This window comes from Suillus paluster (genome assembly GCF_016628075.1).
Source record: "Suillus paluster strain FC165 chromosome Unknown EDB91scaffold_5, whole genome shotgun sequence".
Lineage (NCBI taxonomy): Eukaryota > Fungi > Basidiomycota > Agaricomycetes > Boletales > Suillaceae > Suillus > Suillus paluster.
In genome coordinates this window covers 1170894-1192823 of record NW_024537565.1, presented here as the reverse complement: position 1 = coordinate 1192823, position 21930 = coordinate 1170894, and the positions used below count along the sequence as shown (strand labels likewise).

The window sequence follows — 21930 nt, the reverse complement described above, 5'->3', positions numbered from 1 at the left end:
GCACGTGACTTATTAGGACAATTATAACCCCTATGTATATGCCGCTTGGACAGTGAGAATTATCGTTCTTGATTCCTGAAATGCTGTAAGTAATTACGCTGTACGGCCGTAATGTCTAGTGCGCCTTGAGGGGGTTTGCAATCCTAGACGTTGGTACACCAATTAATATCCACATACTTCTTCCTGAAATTTGTATCGTAGCCCACAGCTCATGACCATTTGTTCCACACTCGTCCAGGAAGACTCCACACCCCACCCCGCCTCACGACATCTGGCATATATCCTGTCTCAACACCTGGAGAGGCTTCAACAAGAATGCCATTTCCCCCAACTACACTCCCATGTCCTGCGCTCGACGTAACCCTGATTTCAACCAGCCCGTTCCTAGGCACGGGCCTCGGAGAGGACAACACGATCATCGGGGGAGGGCACGGGTCTGGAATATGCGGCTGCTGCATGGGATCAGGTGGGGCCGAAAGATCCATGCCGAGATCCATGTCCACAGTTCCACCCATGCTCATGCTCAGCCCAGGAATGTCCATGTCCATCTCCAAGTCGCCCGCACCAAACAAGCTTGCTCCACTGCTGGAGCCCGCGCTTGCGGGAGGTCCCATGCCAAGCCCGCTGTGCTGGGACGTAAACGGATCGGTCTGTTGGGACAATGCCGATAGAGAACTGGACGGGAGATAAACATTCACTGGGATAGACTGCGGCGTGACTGTTCCTGCGAGGACCGAGGCGAGCAGAGCACTTGATGCCACATTCGATGGCTGTTGGGGTGGTTGCAGCACTTGGGGATTTTCAGGCGACCACTGAAGTATGCTCAGTGATTCGTTAAGCCAGCATTGTTCTCTGACAACCTGGAAGAATGTGATCTAAGGATAGCTTGACAGTTTGGTCGAAATGGAACTTGCCTCCAACACTCGCGAGATTTGTTTTACGCTCCTCACCGGAACTCTCTGGAGGAGAAAACCTGGTTCTAGAGGTGCTAGAAGGCGAAGATGTAACGGTGGGTGGATGCCGCTCGGTGATTTCTAGATCAACGGTCAGCGTGTGCTTGTGCCCCCATTTGTTCCACACACATAAGTTGAAGTATAGTATTCCGCCGATGAATTTTTATTGACCTATATCAGGTGTAAGTACCGGCACACGCATGCCTATAACTATAGAGAAAAATGACTTACCAGTAAGTCGAGCCAACTTGTCCCAGCTCCTGAGCCCGCCTGTGAAGGCGCCACACCAAAATCTCCAAAATTCATATTGCTCATGTTACCCAGACTCGACATTGACCCGATGCTGGACATGCTCCCCATTGAATTCAGGTCGACAGTACGAGACTCGACGATCCCTTGAACGACACGCATACGGTTCTGGGACATTACCACGCCATTCTGGGGTAGCTTAGCGGTGAAGTCGAGTACCCACATGTGCGAGGGGGAACTCAGGAGCGTATGGTCGCCGGGGACATCACTTGAGTTGATGTTGGACGTTGCTACTTCAGCGCAAGGGACCAACCTCAGTGTAGCGATGGCGACATCTTCTAGAGTATCAAGTAGCGCTGTCTTGAGATGGGTTATAGGAATGTCAACGTTCCACATGAACGCTTGTTTGGATGACGGAGAGCTGCGAAGGAGCTGAAGATATGCACGGGGTGAAAGCCAGACTAGGAATGACAGTGAAGGAGTAACGAGGAAGGGTAGGGGAAGTGCGTGTTGTGTGAGGAGTTTGTCGAGAGTTTGAGTCTGTGGTGAACTGTGTATATCGTGCGTCAGGGGCAAGCAAGCGGGGCAAAGGAATAAACGTACGCGACCTGCTTTCTAATGTGATCTGAGATTGCAGTTGGTTCCATGAACCAATGAAGTCCTTTCTCATTTTCAGTGGCCGCAAGCCCATCGAGCATCATGAGATACCGCAAGTGCTCTTGTATTGCACGACTACGGCGTCCAGCTTCAATTGCGGGATCCTCTTTTGAGTGTCTGAACGCCATATCTATACCAGCAGCGCGTCTTGCTGCATTGATCCAGCGTGTCACTTCCCGCGCGAGAAAGGCATCTAGTTCTGGTGCTGCTGACGAGTTCCCGGTACTATTTGTATTATTGGCGAAGGACGTCTTGACAGCGACATGATCATTAACATCAATATCAAGCACAAGTACTTTGCCTGCGAGGACAGTTGTTGACCCGTCTACGAAAACTTCCATGCCAAGATTGCGGCCCCATTCCGCGATCTTCGCAGGATGGGGAGGACTTGTGTCTGGATAGATTGCTCTGCTGTCTCCTCGCAGCAGAGACGAGAGGGAAGTAAAGGCAGCAGCTGACTGGTTGATCGAAGATGTCAAAGCGGTATGCTCCTTCATGAGGGCCACGAGCTTGGTGGCATTTTCGCCAAGTGGCAGGTCATTAAGTTGGTTCAGTGCATGATTTAGGTGGTGAGTTGTATTGATGACTGCACCAAGTTGCGCAGTTACTGTGGTATATTCAGTGCTGAGGGGGTGAGCGGACTCAGTCACTTGGACAGGCAACGAGGACTGCACAAGCACATCGTGTACGGCGCTCAGTAAAGATGGATGGGACATGCAAGCTTCTTCAAGTCCAACTTCATCTGGTCAGAAGAGGGATAACGGAAGTTACCGACAACACGAGTTCGAGTGACAGCCTCTGAAGTTCCAAGTTCTCTCTCAACGACGCACGTAGTCAGAAGGAATGAATGTCTTCTATCAGTCTATCTGTCTGGCTAGGGGAGACTAAATCAGGTTGGTTTCACATTCATTCCTGTCAGTGACGCCTTCCTCAAACCTTACTTTGTGGGTGCCAGGCTGTCTGCGGAACAGGAAGGCATCTCTATAGAGTTTCCTTGACCCACGATCATAATAGACCGTAGATCCCTTTGAATGCCTAGTAAGGTGGTGACTAGTACATGCCGAGGCCACGATGCAGCTCCAGGGGTCTCTGGAGGCCCATACTTATAAAAAAACTCGTTGTACGAGTGGTTCCTGGTGCTATCGCTCTAACCAATGTCCATCATCGAAACGATACAAGAAACTTGGACTTCATGTTCCATCACGACATTGTTTGTTTCGTGTAGGCTCCATAGCCGCTACTCTCATGTCTTCTCTTGAATGCGAATCTCCGATTGCGGGTTCTAGCTGGTGTCTGGTTATTCGCAAACGACCACCCAAGAACTTGAAGAAGAAACATACTAAGAATGATACCCATCTATCCTTCATTCACCTTAATTGTCCCGGTGCATGGTGCGGTACACTGGTCAACGTCACGATCTCTTTTCCGTCACATCCTAAGAATCCATCCCTCTGCACCACATCTATCGCCGTGGTCCTAGATGGGAATGGTTTTAGGGAATTCCCGCTTATCAGTTGTCTCGCTGACGACCTTGGACACGTTCTCGTATCGCTGGAGGTCACATTTACCAATCCACTGACGTACGATATATTCGATGTGCTTCGGCGCGTGGGGCGCGTACCAGACGCACCTGCCACTGCGGGTGCTGCAGAGACCAGAGTGCCCCATGCCTGCTCTGCCCTTCGTGCGCTCGAACAATCACTCAAGACAGGGACATCGTTTGACATCATATTCCAAGTTTACACTCGTCGCTTGTCTCCCGGAAAGGTCACAAGGCCGATTCCGATTTATGCAAGCACCGCTGTGCTGCAAACCGCAACACTTTTACCAGACTTTTGTACGTTTTACCGTATTTCTTCCTCGTGGCTGCTGAGCTCCGTTGGCAGCCGAAGAAGATCTTGATTTTTCGGACCTCTTTGAAATGTCTGAAGGCGACACTCTCCCTTTCACCTCCACGGAGAGTTACGAGTACGAATCTGATAGTGATCTGGACGACGACGACGACGACAATTTGGCCACTGGTGATGAAGCTTCAGCATGTCATGACGAGCGATCTCACACCCCAGTAGACAATGCTGAATCACACGAAGGTTTGTCTTTTTATTTCCAGTATCGAAGATCTCCCCGCTCTATTGATCATCATCACACAGAAGTGAATGATACTGGTTCAATCTCGTCATTCTCCAGCATTGAAGGTACGGAAACTTGAAACTTAATTCGTATGTCGGATTGACATTGTGAACCCTACACCCGGACTTCAAGAGCAGCCGGGAAATCGAACACTGCTTGTGGAAGGTGTTGAGATAGTACCGGCAGTGACTGACGAGAACCTGAAACGTGGATCTCGAGTCGTCCTCGTAAAAGGTGTCGCCTGGAGGACGTAGGTGTGATGTTTTGTGTCACAGAAGCATCACTGAATCGAGGTGCAGGTGGCACGCCTTCATTTATTATTGTTACACTGGCATTGTCAACTTTGCAAGCTTGCGATCTCAAGGTACACTGGAGGCGGCGCATCAGCAGAGTCGCTTAAAAGATGGACCGCCACATTGCTCCCCGAAATCGATTTATCAACTGGCTCGGAAGGTAACTTCATGAAGCTTTCCTGATGTATGCGTATGAAATTCAAAATTACAGCTTCACAATGAACCATTGTCTCAACTTGCTTTAAAGGCCATCGAAATTAGGTTGTCCACGGCCAATATACTGGATGAGGCATTCTCCAAATTCACTTCCAGGTATTGATGATTTTGCCATACCCATGACTACTGCTGACGCCCACCCAAAGACATGATGCTGTCAGAGAAATGCAAGTTGCCCTGCTGGTGAAACACAGAAATGCGTCAGAGGTTCTGCAGGGTCTCCCAACTAAAATCGAAGCCATGGGCATGGGCAATGCGCCCCACGCTGTACCGGTTCTCACTACGTACTGCCAGCAAATTGCCCAGATATTTAACTCTAATCACCAAAACGGACCTAAACCCGAATCCAAACCCCCCATACCCAAATCCAAAGTCGATCATCGCCCAAGTCTGTTATAATTCCATGCGCAGACGTGCGGCACGAACGGCGGACCCCCGCACTACCAACCTACTATGACGTCTACTACTACTGACGGCTTACTTGACTTGAATTACACATGCAGGTTCAACCTATTCGCCGTGTATTACTATTTGTGACGGTTTTCGAATTGCTACTTGTTCCGTAATTGTTCCGTAATTGTTCCTCCGGCGTCTGACAACTCTCAGGACCTTCCATATACGAGATCACTCAGAATTCTCTGGTGCCTACGCATCCTCCTTTTATCTTGAACCATGCAGAGGGTATCCGATTCAATTACATCGATCTTTCAGTTGGAGACCAAGGAGGAACACCTTGCCGCCTGCCTGCAAGGGGTTCAACCATAGTCTACAGTGAGAAGTTTGGACTGGAACCGTTTTGGGCTGCAGTACGCAAAAGACAGCTGGGCTATTGCTAAAGCGAAGGTTCAATGAGATATCGCAAGTGCTCTTGTATTGCAGGATCCTCTTTTGACTGTCAGAAAGTCATATCTATACTAGTAGCGCGTCTTGTTGCATCGATCCAGCGCGTCACTTTCCGTGCGAGAGAAAGACATCTAGCTCTGGTGCTGATGAGTTCCCGGTACTATTTGCATTATTGGTGAAGGACGTCTTGACAGCGACATGATCGTTGACATCAATATCAAGCAGAAGCACTTTGCCCGCAAGGACAGTTGTCGACCCGTCTACGAAAACCTCCATGCCAAGATTGCGGCCCAATTCCGCGATCTGCGCAGGATGGGGAGGACTTGTGTCTGGATAGATTGCTCTGCTGTCTCCTCGCAGCAGAGACAAGAGGGAAGTAAAAGCAGCAGCAGCTGGTTGATTGAAGATGTCAAAGCAGTATGCTCAAGTATGCTCCTTCATGAGGGCCACGAGCTTGGTGGCATTTTCGCAAAGGGGCAGGTCATTAAGCTGGTTCAGCGCATGATTTAGGTGGTGAGTTGTATTGATGACTGCATGATCGAGTCGCGCAGTTACTGTGGTATATTCAGTGCTGAGAGGGTGAGCGAACGAGTCAGTCACTTGGACAGGCAACGCAAAGTCCGGACTGCACGAGCACATCGTGCACGGCGCTCAATAAAGATGGATGGGACATGCACTGGCTTCTTCAACTTCATCTGATCAGAAGAGGGATAACGGAAGTTGCCGAGTTCGCACAATATTGGTCTCGAGACTCTACGTAGTGTTACTACTAGTCAGAAGGAAGCTTCAAGCTTCATGACTCTCTTCCTTCGTCTAGTATTAGTCTGCCTAGAGGAGACTGAATCAAGTTGGTTTCACATTCATTCCTGTCAGTGACGCCTTCCTCAAACCTTCGTATGAAAAATTGACGGTCTTTTTGGTGGGGTTTGCAGTCCTGGATGTACAGTCCTGAGATGGGGGGAAAGATGTATTAGTGGTACTCAAAATAAGTTTCAAAACTTTTTGGAAACTCGGTTCTGAGATAGTGTAGGAAGACGCGACATAACTAAAGGGGCAAATACAGCGCAAAGCGGTTTGTCACCCTAAAGCATTGGTTTGAGAGACAGCTCGTAAGGGTCTCTCCGGATTAGGAATAGGGATTTAGTACTGAAAGGGTACTTGGAGCGACACATTGCCCGTGGGATAACGTACTTGGTCGGCTTCTTGACCCAAGTAGGTATGAGACAAAGTTTATCGTAGAACTGGTATAAACCGTAGCAACGAAGAGCGTGATAACCAATGCTTCTAAGTTCCACGATTGCGAGTGCCATTCTCTAGTTCAACGAAAATACGTAGAAAGCAGATATAGTAACGTATAGCAGTTAGGCCCGTTCGCCCTTGGCGCTGCTATAGGTATACGAGATAAGGGACCTAAAGTCACCCTCCTCTTATAGACTGGCGGCTGGCAATGTACGGCCAGGGCCTGGTCTACTTCTACTAAAGAGTATACGTAAAATTTGGTTGCACTAAAAAGCGTGCGGGGCTATGTGTCTGGGATTGGGGATACAACGACCAAAGTCGAGGGCAAAGATAATATGGTTGGGAACTGATGAGTCGAGAAGTTGTTGCGTCGGTGATGGTAAATGATAGAGGCAACAAGTCAACGAGTCGGGGTCTGCGTGAAGTCTAAACCTAATGTGACGACTCTCGACAATTATAGTCTCAAGCAATCAGACCAGGACTCAAACAACAAACAAGAAGGAAAGGAGAGAGAGTCATGATGATGGCCACTAAGGACAAGTGTCCGAAGAGGTTAAGTCTAGAGCTCACACGGAGGGAAAGGGAGCGATAGACGTCAAGTAGATTCTCTACGGAAGGTACAAGAGGTTTAGACTAGAGAACTACTGATTACCGACTAGGGTTTATATACTATGAAAGCAGTGCACGGACCCAGACAGGAAAGGTAATAACTAAATAGGAAGGCGAGAATAGAAGCTTCAGACATCAGGGTTCGGATCATAGATTCTGATAAGAGATTGTATCTGAATAGAAGAGAAGAGACGGAGATTAAATAGAAGATCAATCGGAGATTAAGTGATAGGAAGTGCTATGGTTCTAGCTCGTGGAGTAGGAGAGTCATCGAATGGAAGATCGATCGTTTTGTTGATCGGTGATGGAATCGGTGATGTGAAGGGTGCAATATGGGCATAGGGTACTGGCGCTTCTGTGACAGGTGATCAGAATGCAGGGTGATATATGTGACGGGCGTGAAGGGGTGAAGTAGTCACGTGACTCGGGCGCTTAGTCTTAGATGCAACATTAAGGTAAGAAAAATGATTTGTACACGGAACTCGTGACAATTTTCAGTGACAAAACTTTCATCCTCATGATCATCATCCCACAAACGCGACTGATAGTGGCTTGATCTCATCTTTCTCCAGCATTGAAGGTACTGAAACTTGAAACTTCATATGCACGTCAGATTGACGTTGTCAACCTTACAGCTGGACTCAAAGAGCAGTCAGAAAATCGGACATTGCTTTCGGAGGATATTGAGACAGTACCGGTGGCGACCAACGAGAACGTGAAACGTGGGTCTCGAGTCGTCCTCGTAAAAGGTGTCGCCTGGAGGACGTAGGTGTGATTTTATGTGTCACAGAAGCATCACTGAATCGAGGTGCAGGTGGTACACCTTCATTTATTACTGTTACACCGGCATCGTCAACTTTGAAAACTTGCGGTCTCAAGGTGTTGATGTGGCACTCCAGCAGAGTCGGTTAACACATGGTCGACCACATTGCTCCCCGAAGTCGATGTACCAGCTGGCTAGGAAGGTAACTTCATAAAACTTGCATTGATGCATCAATATTAACTCGAATTACAGCTTCGCAATGAACCGTTATCTCAACTTTCGTTAACGGCCATTGAAACTAGGTTGTCTGCGGCCAACATACTAGATGAGGCATTCTCCAAATTCACTTCCAGGTATTGATGATCTTGTCATACTTCTGGTTGTCACTTACTCTCACCCAAAGGCATGATGCCATCAGAGAAATGGAAATTGCCCAACTGGTAAAACACAGGAATGCGTCAGAGGTCCTGCAGAATCTCCCAACTAAAATAATGGCCATGGCCATGGGCAATACGCCCCACGCTGCGCCGGTATTCACTACGTACTGCCAGCAAATTACCGAGATATCTAACTCCAATAACCAAAACAAACCTAAACCTCAATCCGGCAGTCTTAAACCTCAATCCGACAATCCTAAACCTAAATCCGGCAGTCCTAAACCTAAATCCGGCAAACCTAAAATTTGGTTTGAATGACTCGAGACCTTCCAGATACGACACCACTCAATGCTCTTGCGCCTACACACCCTCCTTTTATCTTCAACTGCAGAATCCTCTTTTAACTGTCCGAAAGCAATATCTATACCAGCAGCGCGTCTTGCTGCATTGATCCAGCGTGTCGCTTTCCGCGCGAGAGAGACGTCTAGTTCTGGTGCTGACGAGTTCCCAGTACTGTTTGTATCATTGGCGAAGGACATTTTGATGGCGACATGATCGTTGACATCGATATCAAGGACAAGTACTTTAAAAAAAAAAAATCTATTGTCCTTCGAGGTCGAAGAGCCTATGTCGGACATAGCCCCTTACGCGGGGGCTTACTCCCGCTTGGTCTATCGCAGATGTATGTACTTCCATGTATGAGTGGTTTTGTCGTGACGCATACTCCGTCAGCATATTGTCGGGCAAAGGCCGATACTAAGTACTTTGCCTGCGAGGACAGTTGTCGACCCGACTACGAAAAATTCTATGCCAAGATTGCGGCTCTATTCCGCGATCCTCGCAGGATGGGGAGGACTTGTGTCTGGATAGGTTGCTCTGTTGTCTCCTCGCAGCAGAGATGAGAGAGAGGCGAAGGTAGCAGCTGACTGGTTGATCGAAGATATCAAAGCGGTATGCTCCTTCATGAGAGCCACGAGCTTGGTGGCATTTTCACCAGGGGGAAGGTCATGAAGTTGGTTCAGCGCACGATGTAGGTAGTAAGTTGTAGTGATGACTACATCGAGTTGCGCAGTTACTGTGGTATATTCAGCGCTGAGAGGGTGAGCGGACTCAGTCACTTGGACAGGTAATGCGGAATGCACGAGCACATTGTGCACGGCGCTCAGAAAAGATGGGTGGGACATACAGCTCTATGCAGCTTGAAGATCTGGTGAGAAGAGGGGTTACGGAAGTCACTACCGATCGAATCTGATCAAAAACAGGAAGAGGGATAATAGAAGTTACCGATCAACATGAGTTTACTGCCTCTTCTCTCTCAACGACACACTCACATACTAAGGAGTCAGAAGGAATATCGAGTGTCTTCCTTCGTCTATCAGTGTGTCTAGGAGAGGAAGTTGGTTCCACATTCACTCCTTCCTCAAACCTTACTTTGTGGGTGCCAGTCTGTCTGCGGAACAGGAAGGCATTTCTATAGAGTTTCCTTGACCCACGATCATCATGGACCGTAGATCCCTTTGAATGCCTAGTAAGGTGATGACTACATGCCGAGGCCCAACCGAGGCCACGATGCAGCTCCAGGGGTCTCTGGATGCCCACACTCAAAAACTCGTTTCACGAGTGGTTCCAGGTCCTACATAGTGCACAATGTCCATCGAAAAGCTGGAAGAAACTTGGACTTCAGGTTCCATCACGACGTTGTTTCGTTTACTGGGTTCCGCAGCCGCTATTTCTGTTCCACTCCGATCCCCCGTTGCGGGTCTTAGCTGGCGCCTGATTGTCAAGAGGTGGCAACCTTCGCGGCGCCAGCTACTCTTCGATTCCCATAATTGTCCCGATATATGGCGTGGTACACCAGTCAACATCACGGTCTCTTTTCCATCGCATCCTGATGATCCATCCCTCTTCACCACATCTATCCTGGGAGATGGCAATACAGGAGATTATCTTCCACTGATCACTTGTCATCAGAACAAGCTTAGGGACGCTCTTATCTCGCTGAAGGTTACCTTTACCAATCCACTGACGTGCAATCTGTTCGATGTACTTGCACACGTCGGGCCCATACCAGACGCACCTGCCAGCGCTGACGAGCCCAGAGCCCTTCAGGCCTGCTCTGCCCTTCGTGCCCTCGAGCAATCTTTCAAGACAGGGACATCATTTGACATCATATTTCAAGCCTACACTCGTCGCTTGTCCCCCGGAAAGGTCGCCAGACCGATTCCGATCTATGCAAACACCACTGTGATGCAAACCACAACACTTTTACCAGACTTTTGTACGTTATACCTCATTTCTTCTTTATGGCTGCTGAGCTCCGTTAGCAACCGAAGAAGACCCTGATCTTTCGGACCTCTTTGAACTGTCTGAAGGCGACACTCTCCCTTTCACTTCCCCGGAGAGTTATGAGTACGAATCTGACAGTGATCTGGACGACGACGACGACGACAATAATCTGGCTGTGGTGCAACCTGTGGAGGAATTGACCACTGGTGGTGGAGCTTCAGTACGTCATGACGAGCAATCTCACACCCCAATGGACAATGCCGAATCGAACGATGGTTTGTCTATTTATTTCCGGTGTTGGAGTTTAATATTTTTGCACCATTGATCATCATCCCGCAGACGCAACTGATACTGGCTCAATCTCGTCTTTCTCCAGCATTGAAGGTACTGAAACTTGAAACTTTAAACGTACATCGGATTGACACTACAGCTGAACTTCAAGAGCAGCCAAGCAATCGGACATTGCTTTTGGAGGATGTTGAGATGGTGCCGGTAGTAACCAACGTGAACCTGAAATATGGATATCGGGTTGTCCTCATAAAAGGCGTCGCCTGGAGGACGTAGGTGTGATTTTTTGTGTCACGGAAGCGCCACTGAATTAACGAGCAGGTGGCACACCTTTATTTATTACTGTTATACTGGCATTGTCAACTTTACGAATTTGCGATCTCAAGGTCCGCCGAAGGCAGCGCTTCAGCGGAGTCACTTAGTAGATGGACCACCACATTGCTCCCCGAAGTCGATGTATCAACTGGCTAGGAAGGTAATATTGTGAAATTTGCACCGACGTGTTTATATTAACTCAGATTACAGCTTCACAATGAACCATTATCTCAACTAGCTCTAACGGCCATTGAGACTAGGTTGTTTGCGGCCAACATACTGGATGAGGTATTCTCCAAATTTACTTCCAGGTATTGATGATGTCGCCATACTTCTGGCTATTGCTGACGCCCACCCAAAGGCACGATGCCGTCAGAGAAATGGAAATTCCCATCCTGGTGAAACACAGGAATGCGTCAGATGTTCAGCAGGGTCTCCCTACCAAAATGGAAGCTGTGGCCATGGGCAATATACCACATGCTGGGCCGGTTCTCACTGCGTTTTACCAGCGGTTTGCGCAGACACCCTGCCAGAACTAATCCTGATGGCATCACTGGCGGTGACTGGTCGAAGGGTGTCGATTGTCGCCTCAGGTCTGTTAAGGTTCGATGCGCAGAGTGTGTTACAAAACGTGGGCTTCCAATTGTACTACCAACCTACTATAATGTTCACTGTTGCTCGTGTTGTTGAACGAAAAACCTGCTCGCTGTGTAAGTGACCGCTTTCGAACTGCTATTCTGGGACGTTGATTGTTGTTGTTCCGGCTCGCTATAAGTCTTAGGAGTCCTCAACGCACTCTGCGCATACTCCTCTTATCTTTATCAGACATGCAAAGGATACCTGATTCGGTTACATCGATCTTTCAGTTGGAGACTAATGAGGGACACCTTGCGGCCTGCCTGCAAAGGAGTTCAACCATAATTTACAGCGAAAAATTCGGATTGGGTTGGCGTTTTGGGCTGCAGTGCGCAAAAGACAGCCGCTGGGCTTTTGCCAGAGTGAATGTTTACCTTGATCACATCCATTGCTCGACGGAGACAGACACCGCTATGGCGACTGTTCGCCTTAAAGATGGGTCTGCCTTAGGAGGCCCTTCCTTTAAAAACAGGACAGTTTCAATTGCGGACTTTGGCCATGGCCCGCCCGCACTTCTTGGCTCTTTCTCGCAGTCTAGTATTGCTTCACACCCATTCCTGTGGTTTACGGTCACTACGAAAGTGGCTTTCGCTCAAGCTATCGCCGACCCTCTCGCAGATACTGCGTCTGCTCTCAGGCAGTCCATGCATGACGGTGCATTTATCCACACCAAGTACTATGCCGTGTCCAAGCGTAAAACTTGGAGAAATCCAGGAGAAATCCATTTCGTATACGCAAACGACGCAGTCCTAACCCACGACATCGACATCGTGTCCGTTCCCCTTTGTCAGTAGTTTCTTATCCTGCCTGGTACACGAATACTAATGGTCCCATCTTTTAGCAGTTTACAAAGGAAATCGTTTACTCGTGCAGTATCAGAGCCAATCTGGGCTAATCAGGGATGCTGAGCGATATGATTATGACCTCGATAGCGACATTGAAGAGGAGGACGAAGAAGAGAAAGAGAAAGAAGAAGAAGGAGCTCCTAGCAAGACCCCGCCTTATCATCATGACTATTCTCGTGGGACGGAACATCTCGATTTCGATGCGTCTGATACTGCTTCCAGTATTGCTCTAAGTTCGGATGACCGGGATGGTGAGTTCGAGTTCCTTCTCTCCACCTGTGGGGTATTATCTCTCGTATTGAATTTCCCCCCTGAACATTAGACCTCGGCTCCATAAAAAAATTCGTGGCTGGGCTATTACCTTCACCCGTCCTTCAGACCCACCGAATAGTGCTAGTTCGCAACACGGCAATCACGACGTAAGTTACGGCTCCTCTGACTGATTCAACACAGTTCAAACCATTTTTGCAGCTGGGCATCCTATGTATACTATTGCTACACTGGCCAGGTTTCTTTCTACCCTCTGAAGTCCAAAGATCCGCATAGTCGACGCGACAAGACAACTGATACTCTACGCTGCTCTCCCAAGTCAATGTACCGACTCGCGGTCAAGGTTGGTGTATCTCGCATCATTTGTGGCACACAGATTAACAAGAGTCTCGAAGCTCGAGAATGCACGTCTGCAAGCTCTGGCGTTTCAGGCAATCAAGTCTAGTTTGTCCAAGAGTAATATCTTGGATGAGGCGTTCTCGTGGTTTACAGCACAGTATGGGTGTCGTCTTCGCCACAATGCTCGTTGACCCTCAATCACCACAGGTACCAAGACATTCGAAACATGGAACTAGAACTCCTGATGGAGTTCCGTAGCGCCCCTGAGGTATCAGCTCGTCTGTCGCAGAATGTTGAAGCTATTTCCCGGGGAGAAAAACCCCATGCTTGTGCTATGCTTCACGCCTTCTTAGCACGCTTGACACAGCTGGGGACAGGTGGTACGCAATAAAGCCGCAACAGATATCATACTTCATATACTGTCACTTCATCAAGTGTTGTACTTGTAGGTCATATCGTCCTGTGTTCTTCATGCCTTGTCATACTAAGGTTGTCAATATTATGAACTATATTTTCCCGATGAACTTGTCTAGTTGCAATGCGTTCGAAGACTGTGTATATATATCAGACATGTACAACATGATAGTGATCCCTGCGCACACTAGTGCGCATCAAGATGCATGACCGCGTAGTTATAGGTACGTACAGCATTGATTCTGTGCCATTGGTTTGTTTTGCGTCCATGAATTCAAGCCAACTCATCAGCAAAACTGACGAAAGTTGGCCAAGTCACTGCCGCATTCTGGACCGGATGCAATTGGGAGTATCGACTGTTCCTTGGGATTGCCGTGACTCTGGCGCCTATGCATCCTCCTTTTATCTTCATCCAACATGCAGAGGATATCTGATTCAGTTACAACGATATTTCAGTTGGACACCAAGGAGGAACGCATTGCCGCCTGCCTGCAAAGCAGTTCGCATGTAGTTTATAGCGAGAAGTTTGGATTGGGCTGGCGTTTTGGGCTGCAGTACGCGAAAGAGGGCTGGGCTTTTGCTAAAGTGAAGGTTTATCTTGATCACACCCATTGCTCGTCGGAGACAGATGCCGCTACGGTCACTGTTTGCCTTAAAGATGGGTCTGCTCCGGGGGGGCCTACCTTTGACAGCAAGACAGTCTCGATTACGAACTTTGGCCATGGCCCGCCCGCACTTCTTGGCTCTTTCTCGCCGTATAGTATTGCTTCACACCCATTCCTGTGGTTTACGGTCACTACGAAAGTGGCTTTCGCTCAAGCTATCGCCGACCCTCTCGCCGATACTGCGTCTGCTCTCAGGCAGTCCATGCATGATGGTGCATTTATCCACACCAAGTACTATGCCATGTCCAAGCGTAGAACTTGGAGATCTCCAGGAGAAACCTGGTTTGTCTACGCGAACGACGCAGTCCTAGCCCACGATGTCGGTGTTGCGCCTGTTCCTCCTTGTTGGTGGTTTCTTATCTTGCCTGGTGGACGAATACTTAACAATGGATATATCTTTTAGCTTTTAATATAGGAAATCGATTACTTATACGCTACGAGAGCCAATCCAAGCTGATCAGGGACGCTGAGCGATATGATTATGACCTCGACAGCGACATCGAAGAGGAGGAAGAAGAAGAAGAAGAGAAAGAAGAAGAAGAAGAAACACCTATCAAGTTCCCGCCTTACCATCATCATTACTATTCCCCTCGCACGGAATATTTTGACTCAGATGTGTCTGATTCTACTTCTAGCAGTGCTCTAAGTTCGGATGGGGATGACCGAGATGGTGAGTCCGAGCTCTGAGTCCTCATCGCCCTTGGGGTATGATCTCTCGTGCTGAATTTGCCCTCTAGATCTCAGCTCCACGGGCACCTTCGTGGCTGGGCCATTACCTTCACCCGCCCTTCAGGCCCACCGAATGGTGCTAGTTCGCGACACGGCATTCATAACGTAAGTTACGGCTCTTCTGATTGATTCAACACAGTTCGAACCATTTTTGCAGCTGGGCATCCTACGTATACTACTGCTACACTGGTCAGGTTTCTTTCTACCCTCTGAGATCCAAAGACCCGCACAGTCGACGCGATAAGACAGCCGAGAGCTGTTCTCCCAAATCAATGTACCGACTCGCGGTCAAGGTTGGTGCAACTTTCTTCCTTCGTGGTACACATATTAACAAGAGTCCCGAAGTTGAATAATACACGTTTGCAAGCTCTGGCGTTTCAGGCAATCAAGTCTAGTTTGTCCAAGAGCAATATCTTGGATGAGGCGTTCTCGTGGTTCACAGCTCAGTATGACTTTCTTGTTTACACCACGATCCCCACTGATCCTCGATCACCACAGGTACCAAGACATTCGAAACATGGAACTAGAACTCCTACTAGGAATTCCGCAGCGCACCTGAAGTATCAACTCGCCTGTCGCGGATTCTTGAAGCTGTTTCCAACGGAGAAAAGCCTTATGCACATGCTATGCTTCATGCCTTCTTAGAACGCTTGACGCAGCTGGGGGCGGGCGGTACACAGTGAAGCCGCAATGATTGTCGTACTTACGCTGTCATTTGTGTTGTACCCTGTAAGTGTGTTGTCCTGTGTTTTTATTTTGTCTTGTCAGATTTGCTGTACTGTTGTACGTTATGGTGTTGTACCAATTATGAACTACAACTTGGACTTGAAGTTCCTTTGAAGTTCTTCCGACGAACCTGTGACTACAGCGGACAAGTAAAAAGCCCCTGTACGCCCACCATAACAACCCTGTGATTATTAACCTGTTTTGTACCCTCCGTAGTCGATGATGGTGGAACTTCTGAGTTTAATGCGTGCAAGTCTTTGTTCAGGTCCGACTCATCAGTAAAACCTGGCCAAGTATGTGCTTCAAGGCCAGTGTGATTATTAACCCGGGTTAAGTTATAACCCTTTTGACGGGTTAGTAACAACATTGTTCAAGGCCATCGTGACCGGGAGTCGTAGTAATGTAATGTTCATGGCGCTTCTTCCATCGCGAAGGAGGATAGTGACATGTTCGAGATGCAGCGAACTATTGGGGCTTCAAGGGTAGGTTGGCAGTACATGACCATGTCAAGCACCGGGCTAGGCCTGAAAAATACTCGGGCTTATTGTCCAAACCTCGTAGACGAGAACATGGAGAGTCGCGAACGAGCCGCAATTTCCAATACCCTGATGGACTCCTCCTAACTTTAAGCCCGCGGCCAAAACCTGCTTTCACCACATGGTTAATAAAGTAAATAGTAGGCACATACATGTAACATGAGAGTCATACTTCGTTTTAAATTTGACTAACATAGAACGATCCTACTAATACTAAGCCTACAATCAACTCTAAGGAGTCGCAGGCCAACAATGTCACGGTGAACCAAAGGATAGGCGTCGCTATAGCTGCCATCCACGCTACGAAAGACCTTGTTCCCATCGACCTGGCGAAATGCAGTCTCGGACCGATTGAAAATATCTTGACTATTGTGCAGGTGCGTCGGTGCAAGCCTCGTAAATCCCCGTGAATAATAAATCCATAGGTGTACAGTCAGAAATCAAGAACAAGTCTGATTTCCTGCCGGTAATCGATAAGTGCGAGACTATCAGGAAAGTCTTAAAAGGGCGACTAAGGACGCTACTGAAGACGATCTGCGGCGACCTTTGTTGGATGCTCTATGGCAGCTCGACATGTGAGCCAAACCAATTTCACTGTCGCGGGAAACTGATGACACTGTGTCTGCGCACGAACTATTTGTAAAGACCATGGAAGATCAGGGCTGGGGTTTGCTCTCCATGATCTGGCATTGGCGCGCCAAATTATATCATGGAGAAGACATCGTCCAGGTCAAGACGCATCTAGAAGACCTTCTCTGCAATGCACGCGTGCTGGACATATCTTCTCCCGTCGGGACGTACTTCAAGGGTTCGCAGAGGTGGCATTTTGCGAAGGCATGTTCTCCGAAGCGTTGAATATCCTGCAAACAATTGTAGAGATGTTCGAGAGACGAAATTTCGAAACCGTCCTTTGGGACGCCGTCTGGAAGGGAGCCGTTGGTTTCACGGCGTGATTATTTCCTGGTAAGTTATAGCAGTTCATCTGGCTGACCTTCCTCATTAGTAATGTCTCGCTGGATAGTGCCCACGTCGTGTATCCTACTTGGGGCTGCGCCAGTCTCAACAACGAACATTATATACCACGTTACACGACAGAGTAATGATTACTCATCCTTCGGCCTCATTCTCGACGTTCTTCAAGACTATGTGTCCGCATTTCCCTCGCAGTTAACATTTTCCATAATGCTCATGATGTCGTTCCCCATGGACTGTGTATTGTAAAAGGACAAAAGAATAGAGAAACCTGGCCGAGTCGTGCCTTGTGTTTTTCGAGTGTGGGATGGATGACTTAGTTCCTTTCGATAGGAAAAACATACTGGTACATATGCTTCTATCAATCTTTTGACGAACTAGAACGTCCACAAATCAGTGAAACCATCAGAAGTCTGTCAAAAGGAAGCGTCACGTGCCACACTTGACGCGTCGGACTACTTGCAATTGCAACTTCCATTAATTCTTGATTGCGCCACATCAAAAGTCCACTGATCAATGGTTCGCCACACCACATTGGCCGACCAGATATAAGGCAAGCAGAATCTACACATGTGTTTATTTCTTAACCTTTTCCACTTTCCCCACTTCACTACCTGTGCGAACGTCACCAAGTACTTGTCATGTCGCCCGGTGACGCACAACGGGGCAAGCCAGGCTCATCGTCTACTCCAGCACGCACAAAGGCACTAGCTCAGGCTACTAGCTCCTTAAAATCCACCCCAAACAGCCGCGGGGCTGCTACTATCAGTGAAAATATCGACCTCGTCGGTGTTCAGTGAGCTTATTTCCTGTTGCATTCGAGTTGCACCTAATGTTCATTCAGGGTTGGGGACCTCTGGCCATGGATTAAGCGCGACATCGAGCAGGCTAAGACGTGTCAAGCTGATACGATGCTGCAAGTTTTCCTGCAGCGCGCTTCTCTCGATCCCGAGACTGAACAGCCCGCCCTCCTGCCAAGCTGTCTCGAGGCCGTTCTAGGTGTTTGCAATGGGACTGCACCACCTAAAATCCCCGATAAGTCATTAGTCTCTTCTGGCGTCAAAGAGGCTCTTAAGACATAGTAAGTACTCTTTCGCTAATGAGTGTCATCACCCTTATAACGATTGTCAGTGCATCGTCAACAACCGAAAAAGGCTACTACGCGCCTTTCATTCAAGCCACCAACATCGCGCTAGCTTGTCTTGATATTATTAAGGTCGACGGAATGCCTGTTGCTTCAGGCCTGGACATTATCTGTCAGCATCATGCTGAAAAGGATGTGAAGCAAGAGAAAGGCAACCAGAAGCAGGAAGCGAAACGAAAGCCCGACGTGGTCATCGTTCCTTTCCAAAGCTCACGCGATGCCCTCGCGGGTTGGAACATGGGAGAGCCCGAGCACGTGACCGAGGCTGCAACGATGGTGCCGGAAAACAATGTCTCTTGGAAAGATGTCCTAGCCTCGATCGAGTTCAAGAGGAAGGCAAAGGCAGGGAAAGAGCTTTGTGCTCCGCCGCCCGGTTCATACGCAGTGACCAGCTATGTCGCTCCCAAACCAGAACATTTGGCAGTGGGCTCGACCACTGCTGCAACTGACGGTTCCGCGACTGCCGCGTCAGGCCCATCGCAGACCCAACCAAAAAGACCTGTGCCCGACCGTCCAGGTAAGTAACTAATTCTAGTTCCAGAGATGAATCTAAATCAATCCAGCCGAGCGCCGTTCGGCCCGTATCGCTGCCAGCAACTCCAGTTCCAAGCGCAAGGCAGAAGAACCTCTGCAATCCTCCAGCAAGCGGATCAAGGTCAAGGACACGGACAAGGATTCCAAGCTACATGTGACTGTCCAGACAGGACTCTACGCCGCCGAAATGTTCGCTGCCAACGTTGCAGTCAAGCATGTCCTGAATCTTATTGTCATCGGTCTGTGTTTCTCTCATTTGTCCAACGATCCCACTCTTACCATGGCTTTCGCAGATAATATTGTCTGGGTCTGGTATTACGATCGGCAGGGCACGATTCAATGTTCGGGCATCGACTTCGTTGCAGATCTCCCACGATTCATGGTACTGTTATATGCGCTGCAACGATTCAAGGCTAAGGATTGGGGTCGAAACGAGCACTTCAAAAAAGCCCAGAAGGAAGGTTACCTCAAACTCGACATCGACGGCGTGGATCTTGAGCTGCACACCAGCTCTGAAGAAAGAGTAACTCACTACGGACTGAAAGGACGAGCCACCAATGTGTTCCCCGTCACCAGTAAATTTCTCGCCAAGAAGTACGCAAACGACCCAGGGGTCAAGAAAGATGGGATGGTGGCCAAAATCTTCTGGGCAGAGGAGCAAAGAGATAGCGAACCGGAGATCTTAAAAAAGGTTGCCGAGATCGCAGAGAAGGAAGAGGCCGTGAAAGGCCATGTTCCCCAGCTGCTTTGGTCTCACAAGTTCGAGAATCCCACATCCACAATCCGGAAGGCACTGGGAGTTCCAGAAGCGGAGAAGGGCAGTCGCGTGCTCTACATCCTCGTATTCCGCAAGCTCCTGCCTATCACGGCGCTCGAAGGCGAAGAGCTTTTCAACGTGTGGCGTCAATGCATCTTATGTATGTCGTTCGTTTCATCTATGTGGATCTCCATTAACGTAATGTGCAGGCCACATCGCTCTCTGGAAGGAAGGAGTCCATCACCGAGACGTCAGCCCTCCCAACATGATGTTTTACAAGACCGACAAGGGCGTCCTAATCGGTGTCTTAAACGACTTTGACCTGTCATCGTTGGCAACTAGGCAGGGTCCTCAGGGCAACGAGCGCACGGGGACCGTGCCGTTCATGGCGCTTGATCTTCTCACCCCAGAGGGTCAACGAGGCGAAGTCGAACACTTATATCGTCACGATCTGGAGTCGTTCATCTGGGTTCTCGTCTGGGTTTGCTTGCGTTACAGGCAGGGAGTCCTCCTACCACCGGAAATTCGCCCTTTCGATGCATGGGCGACTGCAGGCCCCGAGGCATGTCGCGAGAAGAAGTTATCATTTTTAGATCGTTTTGTGAAGTACAAGGCGCCCGGGATACACCCCCAGATCTGGAGGTTGGTGGTGGAGTGCTTGGCCGTGCTCGATATGGATCGCCATCGTCGTCGCAGGATCGCAATTCTCCAGGAACTATCATCAGAACCAGGGGAAGGCGGAAATACAGACGCTGATGAAGGCGAATTAGACGCTGATGATTTTCTCGCCAACTTTACAAGTACCGCGACTTGGGTTCGCATCAGCAAAAGTTTAACGTAAATTTGTGTTTAGACTCCACGACACACGCTCTTCTGCGTATCGATACTACTTTGTGTCAGCGTACACCATACAAACGGTAATCTCCAACTGGTGTAGCAGGGCTAGTAATAATCTAGCGAGGTAGATCATCGTACTTGGGGTAACCTGTGTTGTGAAATTGTAGCGGAATCAACAATTTCACAACACAGGTTACCCCGAGTTGCTCACAGACGTTCTAGTATTCGTATCTGGGGTACGCGAGGTTCCACCATCTGGTTAAAATCATGATGAACGCCTTATGCTGATTCAAAAAAAGAAACAAAGAAAGACAGAAACAAAGATTTAGACTATGAAGCTGGTGTACTGAGCCGCAATGCTTCTCGTGCAGCTTCCCTCTTCCGAGCGGCCTGCAGCGTCCACATCCACTTCAAATCACGCTCAACCTTTTCCTTCCTCGCGCGTTGCTTACGCTTGTTCAAGTGGCTCCAATCTTCCCCAACACCAACGTCGGCTGCCGTCAGCCGAGGCAGTCCTAGTAATTCTGACTTCAAGAGAGTAGGCGCAGGCGAAGGCTTAGGTAGTGGAGGGAGTGTCGTCGTTCTCCACAACCAAGTGTTTCGTGGTGCGGCGAGTAATACAGCCTGCTCCTTCCGAGCAGCTTTGGTCACCGTCTGGAGCCGGTGTTCAATTTCAGCTTGCGAGAGCGTTCGCTTGGTGCAGAACTTCTCAACCTGCTTCGAATTCACCAAGTCCGGGAGAACCACTCTCTTCATATATCTGCGTTATAAAACTGAGTGCTTTGACTGAGACCCATATCGGTGTCAACTCACTGTAGAGATCGTACAGAATGCTCTGGATGGGCCCGCGGCCGCGTAGAGGGCTGCCTTGTAAATCCACGCACGACAGTTGGATGCTCTTTTTTCGGCACGTTGTATTGTGGCGACTCGTCTGAGACGGGTTGGATCCCTGTCTGCTTCACGGGGCGTTGTTGTCACGAGCAACAGCTCGTCCACCACTCTTATGGTTCCGCACGCATGGAGCTTATCGCAGGCAAGTACGACGAAGCCAAGTCTCATTTCACCGTCACGATCGGAGGTTGTGACGTGCAAGGTGACCTGCAGACCAAGGCATTCAGCATCCGTGGACTGGGGGAGGTTGCATTTGTGCATGGCGACTTCGCTGTAGCTACACACTTTACCGAGACACAGGCTTTGTGCACTGAGATGGGAGTGCCTTCCGCGAAATTGTACAGTTGCTCGCAATTTGCTGCTGCACTGCCAGAAAGATTTGGAGGTTGGGCGTTGGTGTTGGAGGGACGGTCACCA

At 48.9% G+C, this 21930-nt stretch overlaps 8 protein-coding genes across 8 annotated transcripts; 7 read left to right on the top strand and 1 right to left on the bottom strand.

The window, feature by feature from the left end:
- Nucleotides 1-209: 209 nt before the first annotated feature.
- On the bottom strand, nt 210-2200 carry EDB91DRAFT_1045359 (uncharacterized protein; the record flags this gene model as incomplete). The annotated part of the gene is made up of 6 exons (XM_041313184.1): nt 210-875; nt 924-1034; nt 1083-1124; nt 1185-1210; nt 1241-1752; nt 1806-2200. 6 exons carry the CDS (start codon nt 2198-2200, stop codon nt 210-212), a joined length of 1752 nt encoding a protein of 583 aa, XP_041182333.1.
- A 432-nt stretch (nt 2201-2632) lies between these two features.
- On the top strand, nt 2633-5043 carry EDB91DRAFT_616278 (uncharacterized protein). Its single transcript, XM_041327897.1, has 8 exons — nt 2633-2752; nt 2815-3696; nt 3746-3949; nt 4013-4054; nt 4122-4239; nt 4289-4442; nt 4494-4594; nt 4645-5043. Exons 2-8 carry the CDS (start codon nt 2931-2933, stop codon nt 4895-4897), a joined length of 1638 nt encoding a protein of 545 aa, XP_041182332.1. The 5' UTR covers nt 2633-2752; nt 2815-2930; the 3' UTR covers nt 4898-5043.
- Nucleotides 5044-7429: 2386 nt separating this feature from the next.
- Nucleotides 7430-9056, top strand: EDB91DRAFT_1298849 (uncharacterized protein; the record flags this gene model as incomplete). Its single annotated transcript, XM_041324952.1, has 5 exons — nt 7430-7514; nt 7762-7954; nt 8004-8154; nt 8205-8305; nt 8356-9056. The coding sequence occupies 5 exons, from the start codon at nt 7430-7432 to the stop codon at nt 8645-8647; spliced, it is 822 nt and encodes a 273-aa protein (XP_041182331.1). The 3' UTR covers nt 8648-9056.
- On the top strand, nt 8399-9630 carry EDB91DRAFT_616057 (uncharacterized protein). The gene is made up of 4 exons (XM_041327895.1): nt 8399-8844; nt 8905-9011; nt 9062-9539; nt 9592-9630. The coding sequence occupies exons 1-3, from the start codon at nt 8678-8680 to the stop codon at nt 9229-9231; spliced, it is 444 nt and encodes a 147-aa protein (XP_041182330.1). The 5' UTR covers nt 8399-8677; the 3' UTR covers nt 9232-9539; nt 9592-9630.
- A 346-nt stretch (nt 9631-9976) lies between these two features.
- On the top strand, nt 9977-11757 carry EDB91DRAFT_1045332 (uncharacterized protein; the record flags this gene model as incomplete). Its single annotated transcript, XM_041313182.1, has 6 exons — nt 9977-10607; nt 10654-10802; nt 11060-11175; nt 11225-11378; nt 11429-11529; nt 11580-11757. The coding sequence occupies 6 exons, from the start codon at nt 9977-9979 to the stop codon at nt 11755-11757; spliced, it is 1329 nt and encodes a 442-aa protein (XP_041182329.1).
- A 510-nt stretch (nt 11758-12267) lies between these two features.
- EDB91DRAFT_1243871 (uncharacterized protein) lies at nt 12268-13699 on the top strand (the record flags this gene model as incomplete). The annotated part of the gene is made up of 6 exons (XM_041322349.1): nt 12268-12640; nt 12699-12950; nt 13022-13118; nt 13171-13312; nt 13365-13465; nt 13516-13699. 6 exons carry the CDS (start codon nt 12268-12270, stop codon nt 13697-13699), a joined length of 1149 nt encoding a protein of 382 aa, XP_041182328.1.
- A 193-nt stretch (nt 13700-13892) lies between these two features.
- Nucleotides 13893-15794, top strand: EDB91DRAFT_616130 (uncharacterized protein). The gene is made up of 6 exons (XM_041327896.1): nt 13893-13946; nt 14014-14731; nt 14791-15057; nt 15125-15221; nt 15274-15409; nt 15462-15794. Exons 2-6 carry the CDS (start codon nt 14140-14142, stop codon nt 15759-15761), a joined length of 1392 nt encoding a protein of 463 aa, XP_041182327.1. The 5' UTR covers nt 13893-13946; nt 14014-14139; the 3' UTR covers nt 15762-15794.
- Nucleotides 15795-18720: 2926 nt separating this feature from the next.
- Nucleotides 18721-20626, top strand: EDB91DRAFT_1216918 (uncharacterized protein; the record flags this gene model as incomplete). The annotated part of the gene is made up of 4 exons (XM_041320840.1): nt 18721-19011; nt 19058-19267; nt 19322-19945; nt 19995-20626. Exons 1-4 carry the CDS (start codon nt 18732-18734, stop codon nt 20624-20626), a joined length of 1746 nt encoding a protein of 581 aa, XP_041182326.1. The 5' UTR covers nt 18721-18731.
- Between the last annotated feature and the right edge of the window lie 1304 nt (nt 20627-21930).